This window comes from Barbatula barbatula (assembly GCF_947034865.1).
Source record: "Barbatula barbatula genome assembly, chromosome: 17".
In the NCBI taxonomy this organism is placed as follows: Eukaryota; Metazoa; Chordata; class Actinopteri; order Cypriniformes; family Nemacheilidae; genus Barbatula; species Barbatula barbatula.
In genome coordinates, this window is record NC_136780.1 from 734,269 (window position 1) to 760,519 (window position 26,251).

General features: G+C 39.7%; 3 protein-coding genes across 5 annotated transcripts in view; all 3 read left to right on the top strand.

The window, feature by feature from the left end:
• The window catches only part of ddah1 (dimethylarginine dimethylaminohydrolase 1), a 31,818-nt gene extending 22,382 nt beyond the window's left edge, over window positions 1-9,436 (top strand). Inside the window, exons 3-6 of the mRNA XM_079477864.1 lie at window positions 1,849-1,922; window positions 2,545-2,664; window positions 6,050-6,193; window positions 6,799-9,436. Of these exons, the coding sequence (XP_079333990.1) occupies window positions 1,849-1,922; window positions 2,545-2,664; window positions 6,050-6,193; window positions 6,799-6,915 (455 nt within the window). The 3' untranslated portion in view covers window positions 6,916-9,436. The remainder of the gene's footprint in view (window positions 1-1,848; window positions 1,923-2,544; window positions 2,665-6,049; window positions 6,194-6,798) is intronic.
• Window positions 9,437-9,624: 188 nt separating this feature from the next.
• cUnh1orf52 (chromosome Un C1orf52 homolog) lies at window positions 9,625-16,677 on the top strand. 2 transcript variants are annotated; one of them, XR_013787870.1, is made up of 6 exons: window positions 9,646-10,030; window positions 10,791-11,013; window positions 11,093-11,261; window positions 12,406-12,504; window positions 12,639-12,684; window positions 16,290-16,677. XR_013787870.1 is itself a non-coding variant. In XM_079478714.1 (3 exons), exons 1-3 carry the CDS (start codon window positions 9,752-9,754, stop codon window positions 11,248-11,250), a joined length of 660 nt encoding a protein of 219 aa, XP_079334840.1. In that variant the 5' UTR covers window positions 9,625-9,751; the 3' UTR covers window positions 11,251-11,514. The 2 variants fall into 2 exon arrangements, 1 of the variants encoding a protein (XP_079334840.1); XM_079478714.1 differs by lacking the exons at window positions 12,406-12,504; window positions 12,639-12,684; window positions 16,290-16,677 and having other exon boundaries at window positions 9,625-10,030; window positions 11,093-11,514.
• Window positions 16,678-18,313: 1,636 nt separating this feature from the next.
• The window catches only part of syde2 (synapse defective 1, Rho GTPase, homolog 2 (C. elegans)), a 31,671-nt gene continuing 23,733 nt past the window's right edge, over window positions 18,314-26,251 (top strand). Inside the window, exons 1-2 of one of the 2 annotated variants that reach the window (XM_079477444.1) lie at window positions 18,314-19,815; window positions 24,881-25,438. In XM_079477444.1, the coding sequence (XP_079333570.1) occupies window positions 18,432-19,815; window positions 24,881-25,438 (1,942 nt within the window). In that variant the 5' untranslated portion in view covers window positions 18,314-18,431. The remainder of the gene's footprint in view (window positions 19,816-24,880; window positions 25,439-26,251) is intronic. The other variant, XM_079477445.1, reaches the window with a different exon arrangement.

Here is a 26,251-nt window from a genome sequence, read left to right on the forward strand (position 1 = left end):
AAATGTGTCAGTGGTTTTGTGGAAGTCAATGGGGTTCGATGAAAGAAACTCTATACTTCTACCAGTTCACCAGGCACTTACATTTGTGTATTTTGATAGATGTGGATGACTTCACATGATTAAAATCCGACAGATCTCAGACCACGGCAGAAACAAACATGGCTGCGCCAGCTTATAGCTCAACTAAAGCTCAGTATATACTCGTGCGTAGGACCTACGGCTAAAATTATTTGTTCTTCTGTATTTAACATTGTGCTGACGCAATCATTATAACGTGTTTAAACAACAAAACACATTCACATGCAGATATTTTACAATCGAAATATTTGATATTTCATGACATTGACAGATTTTTGAATATTTTGAGTAGAAAGAAAAATGATGTCAAAGCAATACATCAGTCATACAGCTGTGGCTCTGTGGTGTGTCACATGATAACCAGTGCCGCGTCGCCACGGAAATGTGAAAGTGATACCGTCTTAATGGAAAAGCACTGAAGGTCTGGAACTTACCGGCGCTTTCTTTGGCAAAGGCCCGCTCAAGAGGCCATATTTACTGACAGGTTTTTTACCCCGTCATGTTTAGAGGCGTGGAAATGTCCCCGTAGTTACAAACCGGTGTACATTCACGAACGTGTCAAGAATTAACAACAACAAAAGGATTATAAGGTCATGCCGCGAACCTCGCAAACTTTTAAGAATGAAGTCGATTGTGATGAATTCTTATAGCAACCGTTGTAAACACGAAAGCTTACTATTTAGATCAGACGACCTCGTGTTCCAGGAGATCCGTTAAATAACGCCACACGCACGTCTCCCGGAAATCCTGTTGATGTCGAACATGCTGAAGTTCTTCCGGAAAAGTCTGCCTTAGGCATCAGACATTTAGCCAACGGTCCATGGATGTGAGGCCGTGACTAGCGCTGCGTCCAAAATTGCATACTGTGACCGTACTTACTGAATTTGAATAAGTACCTATCGGCCGATAAAACACTACGTTCTATATAGTTTGAGTGGGTGTAGTATGAATACATTTGGGACAAACTGCATCCGCCATGTTTTATGGTCACGTGACCCGATGCTCTTTGAACTATGACGTATTAACAACAAACTACACGTGAGCGTTGACAAAAACATCATTTTGTCACGAGAAATTCATTTATTGGCACTTACATTAAAACAGACGTCCACATTTAAGTTTTCCGCTCTATTTATTTGATTTACTTTTGAAGTTTGATCGTTGCTCAGCTCCTGTGGCATCATGGGATAGATAAGTGTCCATCCGATCCACACTCATGAATCTCAGAGGAAGTAGTAGATAATCAGAAAAATTCTCGCCAAGTTTTTTGCAAACTGAGGTTTCATGGCTCATTTTTGCCTACTATATAGACGCAGCGTAGGTGTAGCTTCAGCCAAGCTTCAGGATTATGGTTTTGAAAAATTGAAAGCACTCTAGATACTTTTGCACAAGAATAGCATGTTTTGGTCTTTGATGGTGGTGCGGTTACTTTTTTCTTTTTTTTTCCTGTTAATTTTTAAAAGTTTCAGAAAACATAGTTTGTTCTTATAAGATAAATAAAAACATGCACGGAAAAGTTACATGGATTATTTGTCAAGGCAAGTATTTCTTCATAGGTTTAAAATAGCTTTTAAAATACATCAACTGGCAATATTAAAGCGGTTTTAAAAATCTCCCCTTAAAACGCTATTGTTCTCGACTGTTTAAATTAAGTGTCGGTTAAAGGAATATGAAGATGAAAGCATTATTTTCACTTTAAACCAAAGAAAGAAAGAGTAAATTATGAAAAATATTTGCGAGTGAATTGTTAACGTGTGTTTTGATGTTCAGGTAGAGAGTTTTTCGTGGGTTTATCCAAGAGGACCAATCAGAGAGGAGCAGAGATTCTGGCCGACACGTTTAAGGTGAGTCTGAATCACACCGTTAACGTTCTTGCTTGGAAATATTCGTCCATCTGTTTGTTGATCTGAAATTAACTGAAACATTATGAGGTTCACATAGTATGCGCACTTAGTAGGCCATTTCCTATCTAGACAGCTCATTTTGGAGATTTTAGAGTCTGTCGTGACATTCTTAGCCAGATGAGAAGTATTCAGCCAAAATCAAGATAAATCCTCTAAAAACCATCTAGATAAAGAAGGCCATCATTCTGGGACTTTGATTTCTGAATGAGAATCTACAGGCGGTTAAGAAGCAGAACATTCCTCGCTAATGTCACAGATGCTTTTTAACGTCATGGGTTTTGTAATGAGCAGCAAATGGTCCTCTGTCCCGGATCCTCCCGAGACCTCCAGCGTCTTATCGTTCACATGCTGATAGTTTATGGAAACTTTGAACAGGACGGCCGTGCAAAGCTGTACGAGCGGCTAAAGTGAAAGCAGAGAGAATCAGTGTTTGTAAATAAAACCATACTTTCCCCGCTGACGTTCGCATGTTCTCCTCTCAAACATCTTTGAAATCTGGAGTGCTCCTCAGTTTTTTTACTGTGTGTATTTTAAATTAGACATCATGTTTTTGTGGTTTCAGGACTACGCCGTGTCGACGGTTCCAGTACAGCAGGGACTTCATCTGAAGAGTTTCTGCAGTATGGCCGGACCTGATCTCATCGCCATCGGCTCCAGTGAACATGCACAGAAAGCCCTAAAGGTATAAACATGTGTCTTAAAAGACAAGTAACAGCTTACAATTGACAGATCGCGTGCAAAAATGTAACCCGGGCTACATGAAGTTAAATAACAAAACTCAACATGACGAGAAACGGCATTAAAATATTGATAATATAGAGAAATGTTTAGCTTACACTGCTGCACAACACATTTGTGGTCATGAGTGTTTAGTAAAGGTCAGATTGTACAGAAGAACAGCTGATGAACGCCGAGATGACCAGCATCTGATTGGCTCATAATGAGATTCATTCCTCCGGAGGATCTAATGACAACGGTCTGTTCCGTGACGCTTGTTTCTGTCGAGATTCACATCAGGCATTGGCACTGGAATGTCTGGATTTCGTTGGATCAGGATGGCCGTTTACGTTCGGATGAAAATTATCGTCACGGAAATTGGCAGGGGCACGGCAGTGTGGAAACGTGTTTTCGTATCGCTGAAGCTGAGAGATGTTTATACGTTCTTCGTTATGGGATGTTTTGGCTCGTTCCCAGATTCCCAGCAGGGATTCAACATTCCCCGGTGTTTGGTGTGGTATTCACACATGTGTTCACACAGAAGGACTTCACATGTCTCTGTCGGTCTTTTGTCCTTCTGTCCATTTGTCTGTCTGTGTGGTTTGGTGTGTGTTAGCACAGGTGTAGGTGAGACACAGAGACTTTGCGTGTTCTTCTCATCATGCCTGCAGATTTTAATTCTAGTTTTATTTTGAAATTAGTTGAGATGAACCTTTCAACCCTTAAACATGTTTTGAAAATCTACAGGAATAAGAATAAACTAGTGCCAAGTGTACTCTTTTTGCATACTTTGGGATGCACGGAGGCCCGTCCAGTCACAAGTGCTCACGTGTTTACATACACCCGAACTAAAGATGAGCTTCTGCGTGTTGTCAGGGAAACTGGAGCAGTCCTGTGCATGTGTTTGCCTGTTGTTCCTATTCAAAGACATTTTGACTTTTGTTTTATGGTGGTGTTTGATTGACAGGTGAACAGGGGTGTGTTCCAGAAAGCAGGGTTAACTAAACCCTGAACTCTGGGTCGGTTAACCCAAACGTTGCTTACTCGGGGTATGTCAGTTCCAGAACACGTTTGAAGTTTAATCGACCTCACGAAAGATACCCTGAGTTTACACGCTCACAGAAACAACATGAAGACATTGAAGTCAATGGATCACAGAGTTACGAGTCATCATGGAACCGGCCGTGAAGCTTAAAGTTTTTGACTGTAAAACAACGTTATAAATCAGAGTTTTATCAAACCTCTTTTTTGTTCTTTCTCTGTATGTTCCTTTAAGCAATCGACCAAATATATATCCCTTTCAAATACACACACGCTGCGTCTGAAATCATCTACTTCCATACTATATAGTAGGCGAAAATGAGTCATGAATAGTATGTTTGAAACCTCAGTTTGCCAAAAACAGCAGGTGAGAATTACCCGGACAGTCTAGAACTTCCACTGAGATTCATGAGTGTGGATCGGATGGACACTTATCTATCCCATGATGCCACAGGAGCTGAGCAACGTAAATCAAATAAAACTTAAATGTGGACGTCTGTTTTAATGTAAGTGCCAATAAATGATTTTCTCGTGACAAAATGATGTTTTTATCAACGCTCACGTGTAGTTTGTTGTTAATACGTCATAGTTCAAAGAGCATCGGGTCACGTGACCATAAAACATGGCGGATGCAGTTTGTCCCAAATGTATTCATACTACACCCACTCAAACTATATAGAACGTAGTGTTTTATCGGCCGATAGGTCAAATTCAGTACGTACTGTCACAGTATGCCATTCTGGACGCAGCAACACACTAACCGTTAAACTTAGGCGGGTATGTGACATAACCAGCTTTCTGGAATACCCCCCTGCCCCCTCGTTGGCGAGGATGCATACATGTGCATTACACTACCAATGTGAACCTCAGATCACATCAGAAACAGCTTAAGGTCAGATCACCTGAGACGTGTTGTTTTTTATGGGATGTAAACACACCTAGCTGTAATCTAAAATACTGTGTCATAAAGAGAATGAATGTGAACATTCGTTCAGGTTTATTTACAGGTGTGTGTTGTCTTTCAATCCCTCTCCTTCTATTCTCTTTGGCACTATGAGTCATTTTAGCGTAACGTCGCCCCCTGCTGATGGAATCCAGTCAATGCGCTCGCTAACTCCAATAAACAGTGTTTTTTAACATCTAATGTGATATAGGTTTGTTTAAATCATTACATGAACAGAGAGAGAACTGTAAATAAGAGCTGTGGCACTATCTCCTAGATGATCTCCAAGATGTCCAGAACATCCCAGCTAACAAAAATGTGTTTAAAGGGACAGTTCAGCAAAAAATAAACAGTCTGTCATCATTTAATCCCCTTCGAGTTGTTCCAGATCTGTATACATTTCTTATTGCTGATGAACAGAGAGAATTATGTTTATAAGAATACTTATAACCACACAATAACAATGTAAGAATAATGTTGTGTGTGATATATATTGTTTCTCACACATAAACTTGATCCACGTACAAACCCTTTTTACATCATTTTATTTGAAGCATGTAGATTTGTTAAAATGTGAGGTCTGTCTGTGTTCGGCAGGTTTTTGAATAATATTATGAATGTTTTTGAGCAGTGAGGACATTGTGTACCGCATAAGCAGAAAACATTCATCTCTGCAGTGCTTCATTCATTCAGTGTAATTTAGAGAAATTACAAGAGTTTTCTGCTAAATGCTCAATTATGTCTTGCGTCACTGAGTGTGTAATTACATTTGTGTTTATTAGACTTCAGATTGCGGTTTTAATGTTTGGCAAGTGTGCTCGATCATTAGGAATATTGCTCATAAAGAACGGTGTGTGTGTGTGTGTGGTTATAAACAGACATCAATATTTTTGCTAACTGTGTGTGTGTGTGTGTGTGTGTGTGTGTGTGTGTGTGTGTGTGTGTGTGTGTGTGTGTGTGTGTCGTTTCTTCTCCCAGGGACAACTGACCAATCACAGGCCTGCTCCTCTCATGATTTAATGATGAGGTCATCAACCTCAAACACTTTCACTGAACTTTCACGCTTCTGTCGTGATTTATATGTTAGAACCTTTTGAGTCATATAAAAATGTGTAATAGTTTTTTCTTCTGTTTTTTCTCTCCACATATACAGTATAGACATATGGGTTGCTGACAAATCATAAGTGTATCCTATAGTGTGACATAGCAAAAAATCTGACAATGAAGATGAATCTGTTTTATTTGATACTCTTTTGCTGTGTCACACTATAGGACAAATGTGCGGTATATTGATGAATACGTTATATTATATATTCAACTACCCATGTCTCTGTAAATGATGTGCCTTTCTCCTGTCCGTCTGTAGATCATGCAGCAGATGAGTGATAACACATACGATAAACTGACGCTTCCTGATGATTTGGCTGCAAACTGCATCTTCATGAATCTGTCCTCGAAAGGTCCCGTCCTGCTCCACTGCACACCTGAAGAGTTCCCCGAGAGCGCCAAGGTCAGACACACTTAAACATAAGCTTGTTGCTTAAATATGGCCAAACACGAGTTAGATGTGTTGATCAAATGTCTAAAAGACAATGTGTCACAAATGTGTCACGTGGTTTTAAAGATGAATTACAGCAGCTGTTACGTTGTTTCATTTTGTGTTGCACAGGAACGAAGTCTGTATGAGAGAGAGAGAGAGAGAGAGAGAGAGAGAGAGAGAGAGAGAGAGAGAGAGAGTATTAGTTGTGTAAAACAATGGCAGGCTGAAGTGAGAGATACTTGCTGTTATTTTCAGGAATTCTCTCTTGGAATGGTTTTAGGAAAACACTGCATGAGTTTTGGAGCGCCTCCATTCGATGACACATGACTTTATGAGATGGTGTAATGTTTCTCCTGAAGACGTTTAAGAACCGCTCCGTCGTTTTTATTTTAACGCCGCACAGCTGTGCGTTCCTCCACGACCTCACCGAGCTCTGCTTTACGCAATATCGTTCATCCCCAGCTACTGATTCACATGTGACTTTCCTTCAATATTGTGTGAAGCTGTCAGAAGAGATGTGCTAAACCTGGCGTCGTGTCGAAGGGCAAGTTTGATGTGTGATTTATCTGCTGTAGGTGTTTGAGAAGCTGAAGGATCACATGCTCATTCCGGTGTCCAATCAGGAGAAGGTGAAGGTGGACGGCGCTCTGACCTGCTGCTCGGTCCTCATCAATAAGAAGAGTCAGATGTGATGGATCTCCTGCTGATGTTTTCTCTCCTGAAAGCCATTTACACTATCACATGCGCTTATTGTATGATGAGGGTCATTCGTGAAACACGAGCGGAACATATCTTTGAAACATCATTTGTTAATCTGCTCTTAGTTTCATTTTGTAGAATTTAATTTGTTGTTTAAATGTGACATTTCTGTGTAAAATGTTCAAACGAATGATCTCTAGTGCACGTCATTTACTGTGAAAGGAAGTCTATTGGTTTATTAGCCGTGATGAAACAACAGTCAAGAAACACAAAATCAGTTTCTTTCATGTGAAGAGAAAATCAAACATAAAACATCAAACATAAAAACACGTTTTTCAAGTTCTTTCTGTAAAGTGCTGAAGCTTAAACAGAAATTATTGTTGCGATTGGGGATTCTAGGACATGAGAGATTTATACTCAAGTATTTCTCTACAGATTAAAAACGACATGCTTTAAAATGTAACACATATGTTGTAACCTAATCTCATTACTTTATAAATATTTGTAAGGTACCTAACACAAAGGGATCACCAAACAGAGGACTTGACTATCCTCTGCATATTATTTTAACCAACATCAGTTTTACAGTTTTCCATCATTGGACATTGTAGTCCAAGATCTAAGAAAAGAAGAGTTATAGACTCACAATTTTGAGTAAAATAGAACTTGCATTTTCGATAAAGAAACCTATGAGCATAACTGTAGTTTAGGAAGCCTTTGCAGATTTTCAAATTCAGAGAATCAACAGTTGCTGTTTACATGAATGGATATTAATGTTTAAATGAAACAAATGACATAAAAATTCACTTTGGTCATTTAAAATATTCTTCGGATGTAACTGTAATTTTAATACTACCCGTGTAAAAGTAACTACTGAAATACAGTTGCTCACATTTTAATTACATAACCAGTTACATGTATTTCTTCCTACTGTCAGACTTTCACTGAAACCTCTGGGCCGTTTTGATTCTCAGGCTGTTGCTGAAAAGTGGTCAGATGTCCATCCTCGCTGTGATGTCATTTAAAATGTGATGTCTAGTCAGATGCCTTAATCTGATGACTGATCAATGTATGTTCTGTTTGTATGAAACACCAGAATTACTTTTGATATCAAAGTGTGTCCACTGTATCCCATAATGCCATTTGCCCAACTTGACCTTCCATCTCCAGTGTGAAAACGTGATTTTTTACATCTGTGATAAGTAAAGACATTTGTACACAAGATTGGTAGAAATGATTTGATATGTCTGTGTTTGTTGCTGAACTAGTAAGTGAACTTTACGTACGTAAGACCACATTGTTTTGTAAACTTGGCTGGAAAGATCAATTCACTGGAGGCTTTAAGCGTGTGTTGTAATACATCGGTTAGTATTTTTCTCTTTCAGTCGATGATTTAGAGGCTGGACTCGTGAAACTGACAGACTTGATGTCAACGGATCAGTACACTTATATAAAAAGAGAATTCTTCTGCAGAAATCTTTCGCTCTCCTGAATGCTTTGAAACGCGTCATCATTATTTGTCTTCATGTCAAATATCTGCTGTTTTTCAGTACAGGTACAATGTCAGCCGGTCAAAACATTCCCAGGTCACACTGTATGATGTCATGTTCTCAGAGATTACAAGTGTTTACCTCTTTAACAATCTCAGCATGCAGAAGAAATTCTTTCCCAGTTTCATCATGAGAGTGAAAAAGCTTCCGGACACTTTCATAGTCTGTTGAACCTGTCTGATGCCTTCAGTATTGTTCTCCTTACTAAACCTCGATGATTTCTGATGGGTTTATGGGTAATGTGCTATAGCATGTCAGATGATAGACATCAGACGTAAACATTCCCTCTTTGACTTGCCAGAGATTTTCATTCACTGTAAACATATGGAAAAGGACATGAGGGTTAATAACGGTTTTGGTGATTTCTTTGTATTTGAAATATACAGTATGGTGATTTTATTCGCCATTAGTTTGTTTAGATCTCTGCTGATGGTGTGTGTGCGCTCTGAGATGTTTGTTGGTTTTTGAGAAAAAAGCAGGTCAGTGCACTGCAAACAATGACTTTCTTACTTCCTATTTTTGTTTTGTTTTCCAGTACACATGTCTAACAATTTTTGTTTTGTTTTAGACAACAATAGAATTTTAAGGGAATTAATGCTTAAAACGAGCAAAACGAATCTGCCAATGGGTCAAGAACAATAATCTTGAATTAAGTGACCAAGAAAAATTTAAATCTTAATCCAGTATTATTTTTCTTACCCCATTGGCAGATCTTTTTGCTTGTTTTAAGCAAATATTTACTGAAATTTCACATGTTTTGTCTAAAAACTATTTTGATTTAATCTTTCAGTCATTTCATGTTTGATTCAACGTTATTATTTCAAAAAAAATATAGGTACTTCATATAAAATGAATAATCACTCAAGTTTTAAATAAATATCTTTATTTTTATTTATGTGCTGAATCAAGTGATCACAGAACATTCTGATTGGTCCATCCTCAGATGTGCGGAATAAAGTAACACAAAAAGCATGTTTGTACTAAAAAGCTTTTAATTCGACTTTTAAAATAAACAATTTACACATATACATATATATATATATATGTTGGTTTTTGTAACAATTTACACATATATATATATATATATCGCCCTTAATAAAGGCTTCCATCCCCGCGATCTTGGTTTTATGAGGCTTCGGACCTTTCTTCTCCGCCTAAGTTTATGACGTCATCAGAGCGCGTCGAGTTCAAAATGGCGGCTGTTGTTTAGTTGTTGTTTTGCCGTTCCGAATAAACCCACAGTCACTGACTCCGGCCGTGTTTTCAGTCCTGGTTAGCCATGAGCGATGAGGAGAAAGCCGAGGGTCGTAATTTCTTCATGGGATATGATGATCTGAGTGACAGCTCCAGTGATTCTGACACGAATGAGTCCAGTAAGAAGAGCAAAGGCGGACCCGAGTCGTCCGGAGGATCCGGACCTCAGAGTCGCAAACGAGCCGCCGAAGCGCTGCCGAAACCCGACGATCTGTTCCAGTCCGTCAGCAAACCCGCGTTCCTCTATAATCCGCTTAATAAAGTGATTGACTGGGACAGAAGAACCGTGAAGGCGCCGGAAGAGGTGAGGCCGTCTTGTGTCTCTCAGTTAACGCCAAATAATGTGAATGAAAGCCAATAATGTTGCGTTTTATTTAGAGTTCGGTTCACTTTTACAGGGTCACAGTTCAGCTACTGTAATGTGTTTACTGAGGGTTAGGAAAGGTATTTGACGTATGAGAAAACTGTCCTCTGATTGGTCAGAGCTCACCTGTAGTCGAGATTGACACCTGTTCCGCGCGCTTATTTCGGTTAACTATATGCAGTCCACCTGTTTTGATTCTTCTTATATGTCTTAAATTAAAATATGAATAAATACAATCTTAGAAACACCTGTTTCAAATAGATTCAACTGCAGAAGTACTCAATAACTTTATAGAACAATGATAAGCATTGTTAAAAAATAGACCAATATTTTCTTCTGAGCCATGTTTTGATTATAATGTAAACTATGTTACCTTTATGTGACTCTAATGTCTTATTGTGACGGTCATTTGTTTTGTGCAAATGTAAACGGGGAGTTTATTTTGCTCGAGTCACTTTCATGTAATGTCTGTTTCATTCATTCATTCATACATTTATTTTGTTTTCATTTCTTACCATCTTACTTGCATTGTCAAATTCTACTATGCATGTTCACTATAGCAATGACATATAATATTGACATACAAAAGTATGATTGATGAATTATGATTTGTATATATTTTGAAGAATCATTTTGAAGTGCTCTTAAAGGTTCAGCTCATGTTGAATATTATTCAGTAAAGGTTTTTGATATGTTTCAGCCTCCAAAAGTGTTTAAATTGTGGAAGACCAATGCCGTACCTCCACCCCAAACATATGTGACAGAGGAGAAGAAGAAGGGACCTCCTGCTGGAATGGACATGGCCATCAAATGGTCAAATGTCTATGAAGATAACGGTGATGACGCCCCACAGGCCCACCGCGGCCCCGCCCGCTTCCTGCCGGAGGAGGAGGAGGAGGAGGAGCCATCTCATCTGGACTCAGGTGATGTCCGGTCTGGTTCTAGCATGTGTAATCTTGATGGATGGGTGTATTATGTGTCTGACTCTGGTTATCATCACAGATGACGATGAACAGGGAAAGAACCTGAAGTCTGCAAAGAAACAGCGAGTGGAAACCTTTCAGCAGAAGGAGAAGAGAAAGAGGGATATTGGACAGGCAACATCAGATAAGAACTTTGTGGAAGAGGAAAAGAGGATCCTCAGACAGTGTAATGACTGAAATTTAACCTGGTTAGTCTGTTTTAATGCTTGTTTGGGAGTCTTCACCTTTCTCCCGATGTTGACCTGAACAGCATCAGAGATTTGGACATTTTAAAGTCAATATTTCATATATCATTTCAATCTACTGTTTCTAAAAAACGTCCCCGGAAATTGCTTTAAAGAAATGCTTATTTTTTACAACAATCTCCATTGATTGTTTTGTTTGAATGATTTCTGTGTGTTTTAAATGTAGCTGCTCCGATTGATAAACGTTGAAAACTCAGAGTCTTTGTTTCTCTGTTCTTTTTGAAAAGACTCAATTCATGTTTTTCCTTAATCCGATCATGTCAACAGGTTTGTTTGCGGATCATTTTTAAGGGGTTTGTGTGGGGCTAGATTATAGAACATTTTCTGCAAGGTAATCTCTTATAACAACCAATGGTACTCTTAAAACACAGTTGATTTGTACCGGTGCTGTACTGCCACTAGGTGGCGTAAGTGAACAAGATTTCATCCACTGTATGTTGGATGCCACAGTCAAGGAAAACTTGGAAATATCAGGAAATAGAATTCAACTCTTTTCACAGTGTTTACAGGAGAAAAGCAGAAATACGTAGCTCCTGTTCTTTTTATTGTTGTTGTATATTTTGCATTACGTGAATGTTTGGCTGTAGATATGTGTCTTTAATCTAGATTTATATTGGCAGAGTGTGTCCGACCCTCCAGGCTATTCCAGAGTTAAGCTCGACCCCCTTTGGTGGATTTAGTTATTCTGGGTGTTATCAAAAGTGTGTTGGTAGTTTGTTTATTGATGACGAAGGATCATTTCCACTAGTCTGAACTGACTGTAAGTGAAACTATATCTATAAAATCTTCTTTTAAATCTTTGGAATTGATGATCATTTAATGATCTGGATTTTTTTTTCTTAAATATTTAATTGGTCAGGAACTTCATTGAAATTTTTTATAAAATACATATTCAGGGATTAAAACAACTGGTAAATCAACATATGCATTCTTGTGGAGGTCTCTCTCTCTCTCTCTCTCTCTGAATGTAATGATGTTAATATATCCACCTGTCTCTCTGTCCGTCTGTCTGTGATGCTTGTGAAATATGTCCAGCTGTCATTAGAATCATTTCATACAGTTTATGGAGCTGGAGATTTTCCTGCAGGTTGGAAGATGAAAAGGTGTATGTCATTTTTCTCCCTGGAGCATGAAACCATCAGAGGAATTCCAGAGCATTCTGTCATCTCCTGTAGACATGAAACAGGTAAATAAGCGCATGATAAAATTCCAGCGTGCCGGTCCTCAACACACCGATCTGATCTGTGTGTGTGTTAACATTACCGTCACATCTGGATGAACAACAACACATCCTAGTACATGATCTGTATGATTTTTCAGGTCGGGCAAAGAACTTTGAAACCCAGAACCACCCGAAGCTGTGCTTGTGAGTTGAGTTTTTCTTGTGTTGGTTTTTGAGCGCTTTAAAGGATCAATTTGTCATGTTTTGGAGGATCTATTGACAGAATGCAATATAATATATACATCTATGTGTTCAGAGGTGTATATAGACCTTACATGATGAAACGTTATGTTTTTATTATCTTAGAATGAGCTATTCCTATCTACATATTACATATGACGCGGGTCCCCATACATGGAATTCATCATGTTGTTTCTACAGAGCGCGTCTCATTAATATGTTATCTCTTTCTAGAAAGAATCTTGTCTTGTTTTAGCCCCCGTAAGGCTTCAAAAGGGGGGCAGTGATGTGGAGTGAGACGTTTGTTGCAATTCGCAACCTCACCACTAGATTCTGCTAAATTTCATAAAGTGGAAGTTTAAAAATCCATCGACTTGTTTTGAACTGTTCAACTTCATTTCCACTGAAACAGGAAGTTGGAGCAGAACGATTTCAAAATAATGTCATAAAAATCCGTAGAAGTGAGAGACTGAACATTTTGAGTGCTTATATCTTGTCAATGTGAATTTGATCAATGTTTTGAAGTACACTAGTTCATGTATATTCTTGAGACTAACATGTAAATGCCAAAAGCCAACAAACTTCACTTTTGATTTCATTGAGACTAAAGCAGCAGCACATTAATGGTCTCAAGAAAGAGTCATAGGATCTTTAAAAGTTTTGTCGTCAGTTTGTAAAATCATTTTTGAATGTAAGATGCTGGCGGTGAGTTTTTCAGTTATTCATTAATATGAGTCCAGATGCTCTTTGAATACTCAGTAAACAGCATTACGGCTCGTTGAATCCGTTTCCTCGGCTGTGTTGAAAATGCAGAGTGATATTTGAGTTGTTGGGTTAATGATTGACCATGTAAATGTGATTCACAGTGTATGAAGCGACCGCTCGGGTCTCCTGTAGACCACAGACATGCATCTACTAAGAGTTTCCATAGAGAGTGACCTACATTCACTGAAGAGAAAACACACAGCTTCACCGACACTTAGAGAGGAACTCTTTTCTTTTATTATATAAAAACACTTTATGAACTTATGAAAGTTAAGTAAAGGTTCTTCTCGAAGGAAGGGTTCCATAAAGAACATTTGCAGCTTTCCTGTAGCTCAGTGGTAAGAGCATTGTGTTAACAATGCAAGGTTGTGTGTTGGATCTCAGGGGATTGCACATACCTATGTATAAATGTATAGGATAATGCAATAGTCGCTTTGGATAAAAGCGTCTGCCAAATGCAAATGTAAATCCGAAGACTTTGGATTATTAAAAGGTCAGACAGAGATGGTCCGTTATAACACCTTTGACTAAATGGTTCTTCTGTGGCATCGCTGTGAAGAACCCTTTAAGCACCTTTATTTTTAAGAGTGAAGCGGTTCACAAATGTACGCTGTTATAAATATTCATATCTTACATTTCTGAGGTTTGTGCATCTTTAAGTGTCTAACAGTGTGAGTATTCATTAGAGAGACAATGTTGGTTGCCATGGCAATGGACATGCAAGTGTCATTACTGTTCCTGTTGCCGTAGTAATGAGAAACAGGAAATTGTGACCTTCTGCGTCTCTGTGTGTTTACTTCTGCTGCACACCGAGATGTGTCTTGATACTCGCTTTAAAAAAGTTGTTGAACGAACTTAATTAAATGAAGGAAAAAGTTTTCACGAAATTGAATTGCATTTCTCCAACAAAATCTATTCTCTGTAATCTTGTTGTATGTACTTCATGTTTTTAGTAGTCTTGATTCAATTAAAAGTGTCATATACATGCATATTTTAAAGCAAAATAAACCCAATTTAATCGATTAGATGATTTAATGAAAGCACTCAAGAACATGTTCTATATATATATATTTAACATTAATTAGACATTACTTAATTTAGATAATTCAATAAGAAGATATAGAGCTCAACAGAAGTGCAAATAAAAGATTAAACCCGCCCACGACCTAACCAATGGCAACGCTTTTCTGAACAATAGTATCCACTAAACTCAAAAATAAAACAAACACTTCAAAACCTTAAAGAAAAATGAATATTAAACACTAACACGTGTTTCTTTTTACTGAAAATAACACTTATTTAAGAGTATAACTCTCAAAATGCAGTTATACGCAAAGCATGCTGGGAAATGCAGTATAAGTCCCCTGCCCAATTGTTTTATATTGACTCAACACAACTCCTTTCAACATGAATGTCTATCAAAAGACAACTCCTTTCAACAATATGACTAAACATAAAAAATCATTTTTAGTGCATCTAGCTCGCTTTATTACCTTAATATTTACTTTTTAAGTCAATAAACTGTGAGAAAAGGATGAAAATGGTTAAAGCATTAAAATGAAGTTGCATGTTTACAACGTATACCTTTATTATTCATCCTTAAATTATTTTGATCTCACTTTTTGTGCTTAAAGGGTTGAATTGTTCGTAAACAAATATACATGAAGTTCTTCTTCAATAGTACTGTGTTTCATCATCTCTGAGAAAGTTTTGTTCCAAAGATTTGAAATGAGATGTTTGGTTCTTAATAATTCATATCTTGATGACTACACTGTTTATCTAAAATGTGTGTCCAACTTTTGTCAGGAAGTATTTTGTGAGGCTCTGATCTTAATCTTGCACACTGTGTGGTAGGGAGGACATATAGGGGTAGGAGGCAGATAGTCTGACCCCCGGGGGCACTTAACCTGTGGAGGGGGTAAACTCACAGTAGCAGACAGACAGCGGGGGAGAGACAGACAGATTTAATTAACCACAGCGGGTCAAGATGACAACAAACCGCAAAACCATCAAACGGACCCCTGTGTGTGTGTGTAGGCCAAACCTAAACTCAACTCGCTTGCTTTAAAACGACAAAAACCTTACAAGTGTTTGTTCATTTGAAGAGTTTGTTTCCAAAATGAGAACTCAATTTTTAACATCGTTAAAACATCATGTTCTTTATTACGTTATCATTATTTTAAAAACAGAGTTTTCTCATTTTGCAACCAAACTCTTCCTTTGTTACCTTGTTAACCAGCAGGTGAAATATTGCATCTTGAAGACTTGAAGCCTCAACTGTCCGGACTGTAAATAATTGACACTCCGTATTTATTTTTTTAATACCGATTTGCAAAAAAGTTTCATAATTTAACAGGCGCTATTGTGTGTGTGGGGGGGCAGTGTTGGGTGTTAACAGTTAATGAGTAATTAATTACTGTATTTTAATTACTTTCCCTTGAAAGTGTAAAGTAAGGAATTACCTTTCTTTTTTCTGTCATTTGATGAGTTACTTCTGAAGTAATTCAACTAAATACTGTGTGTAATATATGTGACAACAAAATAATTAAAAGTCTAACTTTAATATCCTTGCTTTAATGTATTGGTATACTTTAGTCCGATAAGAATCATTTATGTAGTTTATATTATGTATTTGTATGAATTAAGAGTCGTTTCATGTCTCACTTAACTGATGAAGGTTGATATATGATATAGATAGTAATTATTAATAAGTAATTCAATACAAATTACTCTCCAAAAAGTACAGAAATCTAATTACACTATTGAATATGTAATAAGTAACTAGTAATTCATTACTTTTTCAGAGTAACTTGCCCAACACTGGCGGGGGTTCTGTCTCTCTCTGGCGTCTGGAGCGTTTCATCCCCCAGCACCAGACAGCAGAGGGGTCCCTGACAATTTACGTCCTGAGAACAGAGGTGCCGTCGCCCCCATAAATTGTGTTGCTGGGGTGCGAGAGACCCAAAGTCATAAGAGAGATTCAGTAGAACAATGAGGAGGGTGTCACACTGACCGCAGACAGCTGTACAACAACACACACACACCCGCTGAATGAAGGCCAGCAAAACAGATGTTCCTACACAACACCACAAAAGAGAGAGAGATATAGAAAGAAAGATGCATTGTGGGATAGACACACAGATGAGATTTCTCGGTTGCATTTTTAAAGAATTGTATCTTTTAAGTTCACCCAAAAAATATGGAAAAAATCGCTGGCGTTGAACGTTTTTGGCTAATCTACCTGGCTCCTCCTAGAGGCGATTTTCTGAACAAACACCACTGCTTGACCAAATAAAATATGAAGGATGTAGATTTTGTATGACACACATTGCCGTTACATTCCAGCGTGTGTGATTTTATTTGGCATGTCTGATCAAAACACATTCATAATGATCAGAAAATGAGGATGAATTCTGATTTTATAACATGATCTTCAATTAAGCATTGCAAAACAATTCTTTTTAGGAAGTGGCCCTAGTGCATGATGGGATATATAAGAACAGAAGATGCTCACATTATATATGATGTTTAAATAGCAGAATGTAGCAGCGATTTGTTTACTACTGTCTGTTTTCAAGATTTAACATTTGAGCTGTGCTGTTGATGCGACTCACAGGAGTCAGTGTTATAATCAGGAGATCTTTGTGAGCAGAGATGAAGAGATTTGCTTTATTTCAGGCACAAATTCCCAGTTATTCCCAGAAGTCAGAGGCTGCCGGGACTTGCAGGCGTGTTGATGGGATCTCTGCGGGCCTTGTGCCCGTCAGACGTGCGCTGACAAGTTTGTAAACAAGATGGACAGAATATGAATGAGTCTGAGCTGAATACACTTTCCCTTTGAGAGCGGATGGGTTATAATTTCAATAAATGCCTCGGCGGTAATAATTACAGCATTGTTGAAACGTAATCAGCCTATTAGTCAGAATGAGTGTTGGGTTGTAATCTGACGTTTAGAAGCAGGTCTGAACATCTCCTGTAATATAAACCCATCAACAGCTTCCAATTCGATATATCATACACATTCCGTCATTGCAATCGTTGAGTCTCTAGCGCCAGCTCTGTTCGAAACATAAAACTGCAGGTTACTTTTTGAAGGCCTACTTTTTTGTGGTAAAATACAAGAAAGTTTAAATTTATAATAATTATACATCTCAATAAGAGTTCAGGTGCAATACACTAGAAAATAACATTAGAAGTAAGAAGGTTAAAAAAGCACGAAGGTTACGAAGGCCTACTTTTCTTTATGTATGTTGAAGTCTGATGACGTCAAACTGACATGTAACGTGAAAACTGTATATAAATTGTTATTATTGGATTACTGCGGTGAATCGAAGAAAGGAGATGTAAAATATCTTAAATTTATAGGCAAATTGATATTCATAATATAATATATTTGACTGTAATATACCTTAGTATACTTTAGTATTTACTATAGTAACATTCTAGATGCTATGGTTTTTGAACTATACTTTGTTTACTTTTTCTATCAATATAACTGTAGTTCACTTCAGAACAGTGCAGTATTACAAAGTGTTGCAATAATAATAATAATAATAATAATAGCTATTGTAAATACTTAATTGTACCGCAGTATTTCTGTGTGTGTGGGAAAACATTTAAAATGATCCTTTTAATAATGTAGATAAAGTCCGATAACATGAAGTTTTTTATTATTATAACAAATGTAATATGTTGTGTAAAGTGGAAGCGCGTGTGGAGTTTGAGCTCCGCCTCTAAACCTTTAACCCCCACCAGAAACTATCTGAACTATTTCAACAGAGGAGGAGGTGCGGGGAGAGAGAGAGAGAGAGAGAGAGAGAGAGTTTTCGTGGATATCAGTGGATCATGGAGACGCGCTCTGATCGCGGTGCGTCGGACGCCTCGCTCCCGGTTTATTCGTCTCCGAAACGCCGCTGAACGGAACCAAAGCTGGAGGATCGGTACCGATGGCGGATCCTCTGCGGAGGACAATACTAGCCAAACTCAGGGGCAAGAAAGCCAAAGGGAAAGACGCGAGCAGCGCGCACCACCGACCGAGAGAAGGTAAAGAAAAAGTTTCTCTAAAGCACGCAGGAAGAGAGTTTATGAGAGGTAAAGAGAGAGGCGTGAACGGGATCCGGACGGCGGATCCGGTGGTCGCGCCGGGGGGCGCCGCGGGGGTCTCGGATCAAAGCGAAGCGACGGAGATGAAGCGCGTGCACACGCAGCGCGTACGCGGAGACTCGATCGGGTTCGGAAGCTGCGCGCGCTTCCCTTTAAACGCTTTAAATGTAACAGATGTAAAGAGTAAAGATACAAATGTAGCGTTGCGCGAGCTACAGGCCGGAGTCACGAGGCAGCAGCCCAACAGAACCCCTCGTGGGTTTCATTATACGGACGATTTCATTCAGGTTCTAGAAAGTTCACTGCAGTATCACGGAGATTTCAGGATGCCCGCGTTACAAAGTCCCACTTTTTTCCCCACAGAGCTGGAGATAATCGTGACCCCCGGTGCGCCCCCACACCACTCTGACCACAGCGAGGACGACGATTATTACGATAACCAAATTCTGCCTTTTTACGCGCAAAACCAGGGCACGGTTAACCGAATCTCCGTGGCGGAACCGTGCGCTGTCCACGCTTCAGAGTTAGGAGCCAATGAAACGGACCGGCTGAAGACGCAGCTGAACGAAGCTTATTACTTATTAATTAACACCATGCACGACATCCCGTCTGAAGGTCAGGTCGAAGATAAGGGCTTCGTGGATCAGGTCAGTAGTTCTAGCGTGTCCCACGAAAGCGTCAGTTCACGCTCCACGGCCAAACACACGGGAAGCGATGCGTGTTTGTCGGATGAACGTGTCGGTGCGCAGGGTTTCCAGTCTGATTCGCTTCTCTTTACGGGCTCTGGACGCTGCCGAGTGGAGTTTAAGGGCAGCCTGACGGACATGTCCACAGCCGGGGTGAAACACGCTCTCCAGAGGTCTCTGAGTGACAGCGCGGTGAAGTACTCTTCAGAGTGGCCCTCAAACGGCCAAAGCCGCCCGGCTGCAGGAGACGTCCCGCTGCAATGCCGTGAGGGTCCCGTTCGTAATGTGAGTCGAGAGTCGGTCGGCGGCTCTGTGGGGCCGTCAGAAATCCTCCCGGTGCAGTCGGGCGATGCTGGCGTTGTGGCTAAACATCCGGGCGTCACGGTCAACAAGATGCAGGAGTGGATGCTGAGAGGTCGCATGCTGTCGTCTGAGATGAAGGAGAGGATTGCCGGTTCCTCGCTGAGAGCAAGCAGCGGTCAGATGAGATTTGAAACCAGCGTGAGCAAAATCACATCAGCAGGAGCGCAGCAGCGGTCAGGTATAGACGCCGGGCCTCCAAAATCCTCTCATTCATCTCCCATCAAACTTCAGACGCCGCGCTGAGCTCTTTCTGGGTGTCTTTTGATCGGTGGAGGGGTTTTCTTCTCATCACTAATGTCATTTCATGTAACATGATTGGTAGAAGCGTGTGCCGGCGGACTCCACACACTAACACACTCACAGAATCCTTCAGCTCATGCTTGTCGTCATGGTGACGGTGGCGGCGGGTTGTTTTATAGTGATGTTGCTGATGTGATGTGCTCGGGTTCTCTGAAGTCTTTGTTGTCGAGTCGTCTTATATCATGAAACCATCAGGAATTTGAGATCAGAATGTGTTCATCACTAAACTGTTGAGAAATTTAGCGACTTCCTTTTTTTTTTTTACAATTTTCATTCATGATTGAACCTTATTGTGCCAGAAGTTTCATATTCTTTTTATTTCTCGGGAGAACGAAGTCATCAGTTTTCTCACATTTAATGATCAACTCTTGTTCTCAGGAGAAATATCTGAGACACGGATGAGAATGTTGCAGATGATTTTACATTCATTTGGCCGGATCTTTTACAGTAGTTGTGTTTTTTATATGTGTGTGTGTGTGTGTATTGCGACCGTCACAAGTCATTGTGAGTGGATCATGGCGAGGACATTATTAGGTTCATTATACTTGCACACACAGTTAATTTCCACCATCAAAAATCAATGTGTGTGCTTGTGGTCCTTGACAACATAATTCTTAATGTTACGCAGAATAAAGCTGTCCGCTGGCGAGACGGTGATGTTTGTTCTCGCCTGCGGTGAAATATTCTGGAGTGAATTCCCGTCCCATGGAAACGCTGTGCCCCGAGGAGGGAATATTTGGAATGCCGAGGTCGTCGCTGCGCTTGTTTGCTCAGTGTTCCTGAGGGCTTCAATGCAGGCAGGGATTAGAAAAGAGACATTACACGTTCGTTAAAGTGGGATTAGTCTGTCCTGTTATCCCTGGGTTATTTTAATCGAAGGTGTCTGAAAAATAGACTGAGATTGAGATCTAAACTATTTGTGTTTTCCTGTCTTGTTAGGAATATAGTTGTGAATGTCACAAAAACATTTCTGGGTAATTTTTATAACAAACAAAACAGAAGTTATATTTTGCAATCAAATTATTTTCATAGGATGCTCTTTACTTTAATTTGACTGTATATATATATATATATATATATACTTCATTGCAAATACGCTTATTATACACAAAATACACTTGATGCAGTTTGTTATTAATTGGAATGCACATAAAAAAAAGACTCTTCGCATAAACAGTAACTTTGTGTACCCAGTGTTGATGTTAAAGAATGATCTGATTGGTCACCGGAGTTGATGACATCATGATGTGGCTCTTGGAATGTGTGCAATCTGGTAATAAAGAGCGTTCAGGTGTTTGTGTAGTAATGACTGCACAGAAACAAGAGAGAGAGAGAGACGGGTGTTACTCTAGAACGTCCCTCAGGGGCCCAAAACACAAACCAACGGCTTAAACAAAAAAAACATCACACGAGATTTCTCACTGTATTTCTCCTGGATATCAGTGAAGTCTCAGAAACTTATCTTGAGAAAAAGTGTCAGAAATGTCGTTTCAGAGTTTGAGCAGAGAGTTCAATGATGTGTCAAACTGAGCTCAGATTTGTCAAGTCTGCAAAAGTGGATATTATTGAATATCGTTTGGCATCAAATTTGCTTAAATCTCGTGTGTTTCAACAAATTACAGTTTCATTCCAAGCGTTTCAGAGAGTGAGTTGGTACACAACTGAGAAGTCCATCACATCTCCTGAGCTTTGAAAAAGAAAACACAGTCACATGTTTGAACAGTAAATTCCACTTTGTTTGGTAATTCAATGGCGTTCGGGTTGTTTTAAATGTGACCTAAGGGACGGAATAGTTTTCAGGTTTCAGTTTTCACGCCTACAGAGTTACAAAGAACAAGTCCTACGTGATGGTTTGTTTTGTATTCAAAGCATTGTAATCCTCTGTCAGGCCCCTTCTATGTTTTTATTTTACAGTATAATTGATTTATGTCTTTGGAAGAAGCCCAGTTTCCTCATGAGCCACTAAGAGTTTTTACGGTCGCAGACGGCGCTCGTGAACGTGTGTAATTGTTTCGGCAGAACTTACGACTCCCTCAAGCGACGGCTTTTGAAACCAAATACATTGCTCCATATTTAGAAGTGTCTAAAGTTCACACTTGTTTGCGTGTGTGTAAATATTCAGAGGAAGATAGTAAGCGAGTGTGTGTCTGTGGGCTGGAATTCTCAGCGTGTGAGAACACGTTGGTCCTCATGAAAGACCCTTTAACAGTCACGGCAGTCACCGGTGAGCTTTTAACTCGATAACCTCTGAGCACAGCTCAACCCAAACTCCTCCAGACCACAAATAACATCTCCGTGCCGGAGAAACAACAAACACAACAACCACTCACACATGTGTTCCAGCTGAGACTGTTTTCCTTCACAATCTTCAGGCGCTTATTTCACTTACAATTCTGCTACAGAAGTTAATATGTGTATTTTATCTTTACAGCTGCTTGGAATTTCCTTTCATGCATTAAAAAGAACTAAAACGAGTTTTGCTAAATTGGTTTTCTCACACCGCTTGCTCTTTCTTAGCTTGCTAAACTAATCTGAGGTCAGTTTGACACATTGTTGACATCTCCACTGAAACTCTTATGACGGAGACAGTTCTGAGATTTCTCAAGAGAAGCGCAGATAAGATTGTATTTATTTGCTGTTTATTTAATCTCATTGATGTCTATGAGAAATACGTGCGATAGTAAAAATCCCCATGAACCGGAAGTTGCGATCGTTTTTACTTCCCTATTTTGACGCATTTCCGAGTGAAATGGAATTTGGGAAAAATAGCGGGCGTGGCTGTCGCCTTTCTCTGCGATTTGATTGGATGTATAAAAGCAGCCGTTGCATTTTGAAATGGAACTGTCGGCAGACTGACAGTCGAAGGGGAGGAGTTAACGGATGCCCCGCCCAATCTAAGATGAACAGTCGCTACAGGACGGAAGTGCATTTTCAGATTTTAACCAGAGATTATGAGGGCACACGAATTAAAAAAAGAGAACGACCCACATTGAGAAACTATTAACAATAAACTCTGCCATATTTCATGAAAAAGTAGGCATTGTCATATTTGATTTCACTGGGACTTTAATGTCATCTCATGTGTGATTTTTCTTTCTTATGGGCGTGCGAAGTAAGTAAACACAGAACAGATGTTGATGTACTGTAGAGTCGTGGGTGGTCATGTGTTAATGAGTTCTTTGCTCTTAAACGAAAGCGTGTTATTGTTCTGAAAGCTTTTCCATCTAACAAATTCAGTTTAATCCTTTTTCATATTGAAGTGTGGAGACTGAAGCCTGAAGTGGTTGTGTGTCGTGTCACAAGATGTTTCCATTCGAGTGGCATTGTGTTGTGAGAAATATCAGCGTCTCTCGAGTTGCGTTTCTTATAAACTCTTTTATCGGTCGGTAGAGCAGAGTGAAGTTTAAACACAGATACACTTCGAGACCAGTGAATCTGTCCTGTGAACTCATGGTCTGTATGGGCATCCTGTACCTTCAGCACCTTCGTCTTCAGGTCTCCATGCATCTGTAGATGAGAATCAGTGGAGCCGTTAAAGAGCTTAGCCCGACGGCTGAAATCCACCTTACGTAAGTGTAACGTCACATGGTTTTGTTTTTGCTTGAGAACCCAGTGAAAGTGTGCAGGTTCAGTAGTGTCACCGGCTGAGGGTAGAACACGTATCAAAACAATCTTTACTGCGGTATTACAGCATGTCACGGCAAGACTTCACCTCGACCGGAGATCAGCACGTCCCACGCATTTTAAATCACATTCCATCCCGAGCTGTTTTTAAAATCCTCATTTCTAGCCGAAAAAGAAAATCATTAAGTTGTTCCTAATCCATGTGGATGTGGAATACTCTTCATATACATACTGTAGGATAGTAAACACTGTATATTGTAGAGATTAGGCTACAGCACTACAGTATTCTGTGATAGTAACTCTATTGAATAAGCTGTAGTGTACTTCAATGTGTACTATGGTAATGGTCAAAACGCTGCAGAAGGACTTTACTATAGTAAATATATAATGAAAGTTTCTTTTTGTGTTTTTCTCATTTCCAATCTTTATTTTCAGTGCTTTTATTTCGCATGATGTTTCGTTGCTTCTGCAGCCGTTCGCTCCTGTATCCCAGAATTCTTGCGGGCGGACTGTAATGAAACGTTTTGAGATTTATATTCAAATCTCTCTTCTGACCTCTTGCACACACACGCTGTACGTTTTTAGTAGCGGCGTGGTTTAGTGTTTCTGATGGTGGCGTAATTGCACAGTGGCATTGTGGGATTGTTTCATGAGAAAGTGTTTGCACGGCAGTCCTGTGTAATGAAATGAAGGCTTTTATGTGTGTGTGCGTGACTGTTTGTGGACGTGTCGGGTCAGTGTTGTGGGTTTAGCTGAAGTTGGCATTTGTGTGTATTTTGTATATACGTCTAGAGAAGCGTATGATTATTGTACAGTAGTCGGGTCGAGCCAGAGGTCTTTTTAACAGGAAAGAGACTCCAGATTGATGTGAAACCGCACAGCTCATTCACAAAGTTTACTACACATTTGTATGTTTGTGGAGGAAATATGTGCTAGAATTAACTGTGTATCTGGTCCTCCGATTCTGCTCCGATTATTTTATATGAGAAACACTTGTGAACTACAATTCCAGTGGTTTCATGATATAAGATGTTTAAACCTTTGAGATGGTAAAACATTATTCCGCATAACCGGGTATGGTGCGAAAAACCTTCAATCATTCACTCACCTTCATGAGTTTTTTTCTTATCAGAACACAAAAGTAGATATTTTGAAGAATGTTTTAATCAAAGAACATATTTTTATTTATATTTCTCAGAATATCTTCTTTTGTGTTCCGCTGATGAATGAGTCAGATTTACAATCACATGAGGGGGAATAAATGATGACAGAGTTGATATTTTTGTCATTTTGTGACAGTGATGTTTCTTGTGTTATAGTAGCGATGGACTGTATGGCTGGGTCGTCCGGCGTATCTCGCCGTGACCCGTGCACGCGTCAGCCCCCCATCAACCACATCACCGTCTCCAAGAAGCGCAATTGGCTGCAGCAGAGCTCCGCCCGTCCCGTCCCGCACCCTGAAGACTTTACACCGTTTGAGGAGGACCCACAAACACACCCTCCATCCGGCCCCGGGCCCTTTACAGAAGCATCATCACGCCTGCGACGCCCCAACGTCAAACCCAGTCAGACCTCCCCACATCCACCCCGTCGCCCGGATCCGGCTGAGGAGAACGACGCAGATGATGAAAGGGAGATTTGGTACAACCCCATTCCTGAGGACGAAGAAGCGGACCTTGCTCGCTGCATTCCTAAAATCAGGGTGTGCCAAACCGAGCCGAGCGGCCACCGGGCGACGGGCGAGAGCATCGGCGGTGATGGGGTGTGTAGAGAGACGCCTCACACGAGTGCTTTGCATTCCAGCGAAATCTCTCCGCTGCACCGGCAGATGTTTGCGTGCAAGAGACAGGAGGAGAACATCAGCGTCAGGGCGACAGGTACCTGTCTGTCTCTCTCCATTTAATGCTTGTGTTATCTGTCGATCTCTGTCTGTCTGTCTTTCTCTCGGCTATCTGTCACCGCATCTCTCGTCTCGCTGTGTTTCGGAGTCTCAGACGGGATGGTTGATGTTGTGGTACCTGTGGTTTTAATGAGCACCTGTCATCAGACGGGCGTCTGACAGCTGCCCGCGTCTCTTTCACGCGGTAATCTGTTTGCTTTCTGTAACTGTGGTAAATACTCGGCAAACAGCAGAGATAAACGTGCAGTAAACGCTGACAGCTGCGGGGGAGACGTCTCTGAAAATGACCCCGAGGGGATAACTAAACCTGTACACACCTCTCTGAGGAGCAAGAAAAGGAAAATACTCTTATACTTTGAACTGGTTCGGAGGAAAGAGGCGGTACTCTAACGTTATAATGGTGATTCTACGTGAAACGATTTACACTAAAATTTAACTTAAATTTAAGTACATTTTAAAGCTGTGAAACATTGAAATATAGTGTTAAAGTCAAAGTAAAGTAACTTAAATATAATGTTAGAATTCACCACGTAGAATTCACGTCTATGCTAAAAATATAATCTGTTTATTAAATACTTATATTATTCAAGTTTATTGAATGAAAACAATAAGTATATTTTTAGAGAAATTAACTGTTGGAGTCGAAATCATTTTTATATCTCTCATTTTAAATGATTTTATAAGATTTGATTATAATTTATTATATTAACTGTTTATTTTGTGATATTTACCAAGCTACTGCATTATTTTTTTAGAGTGTACATACACATACATAAACACATATCTAAAC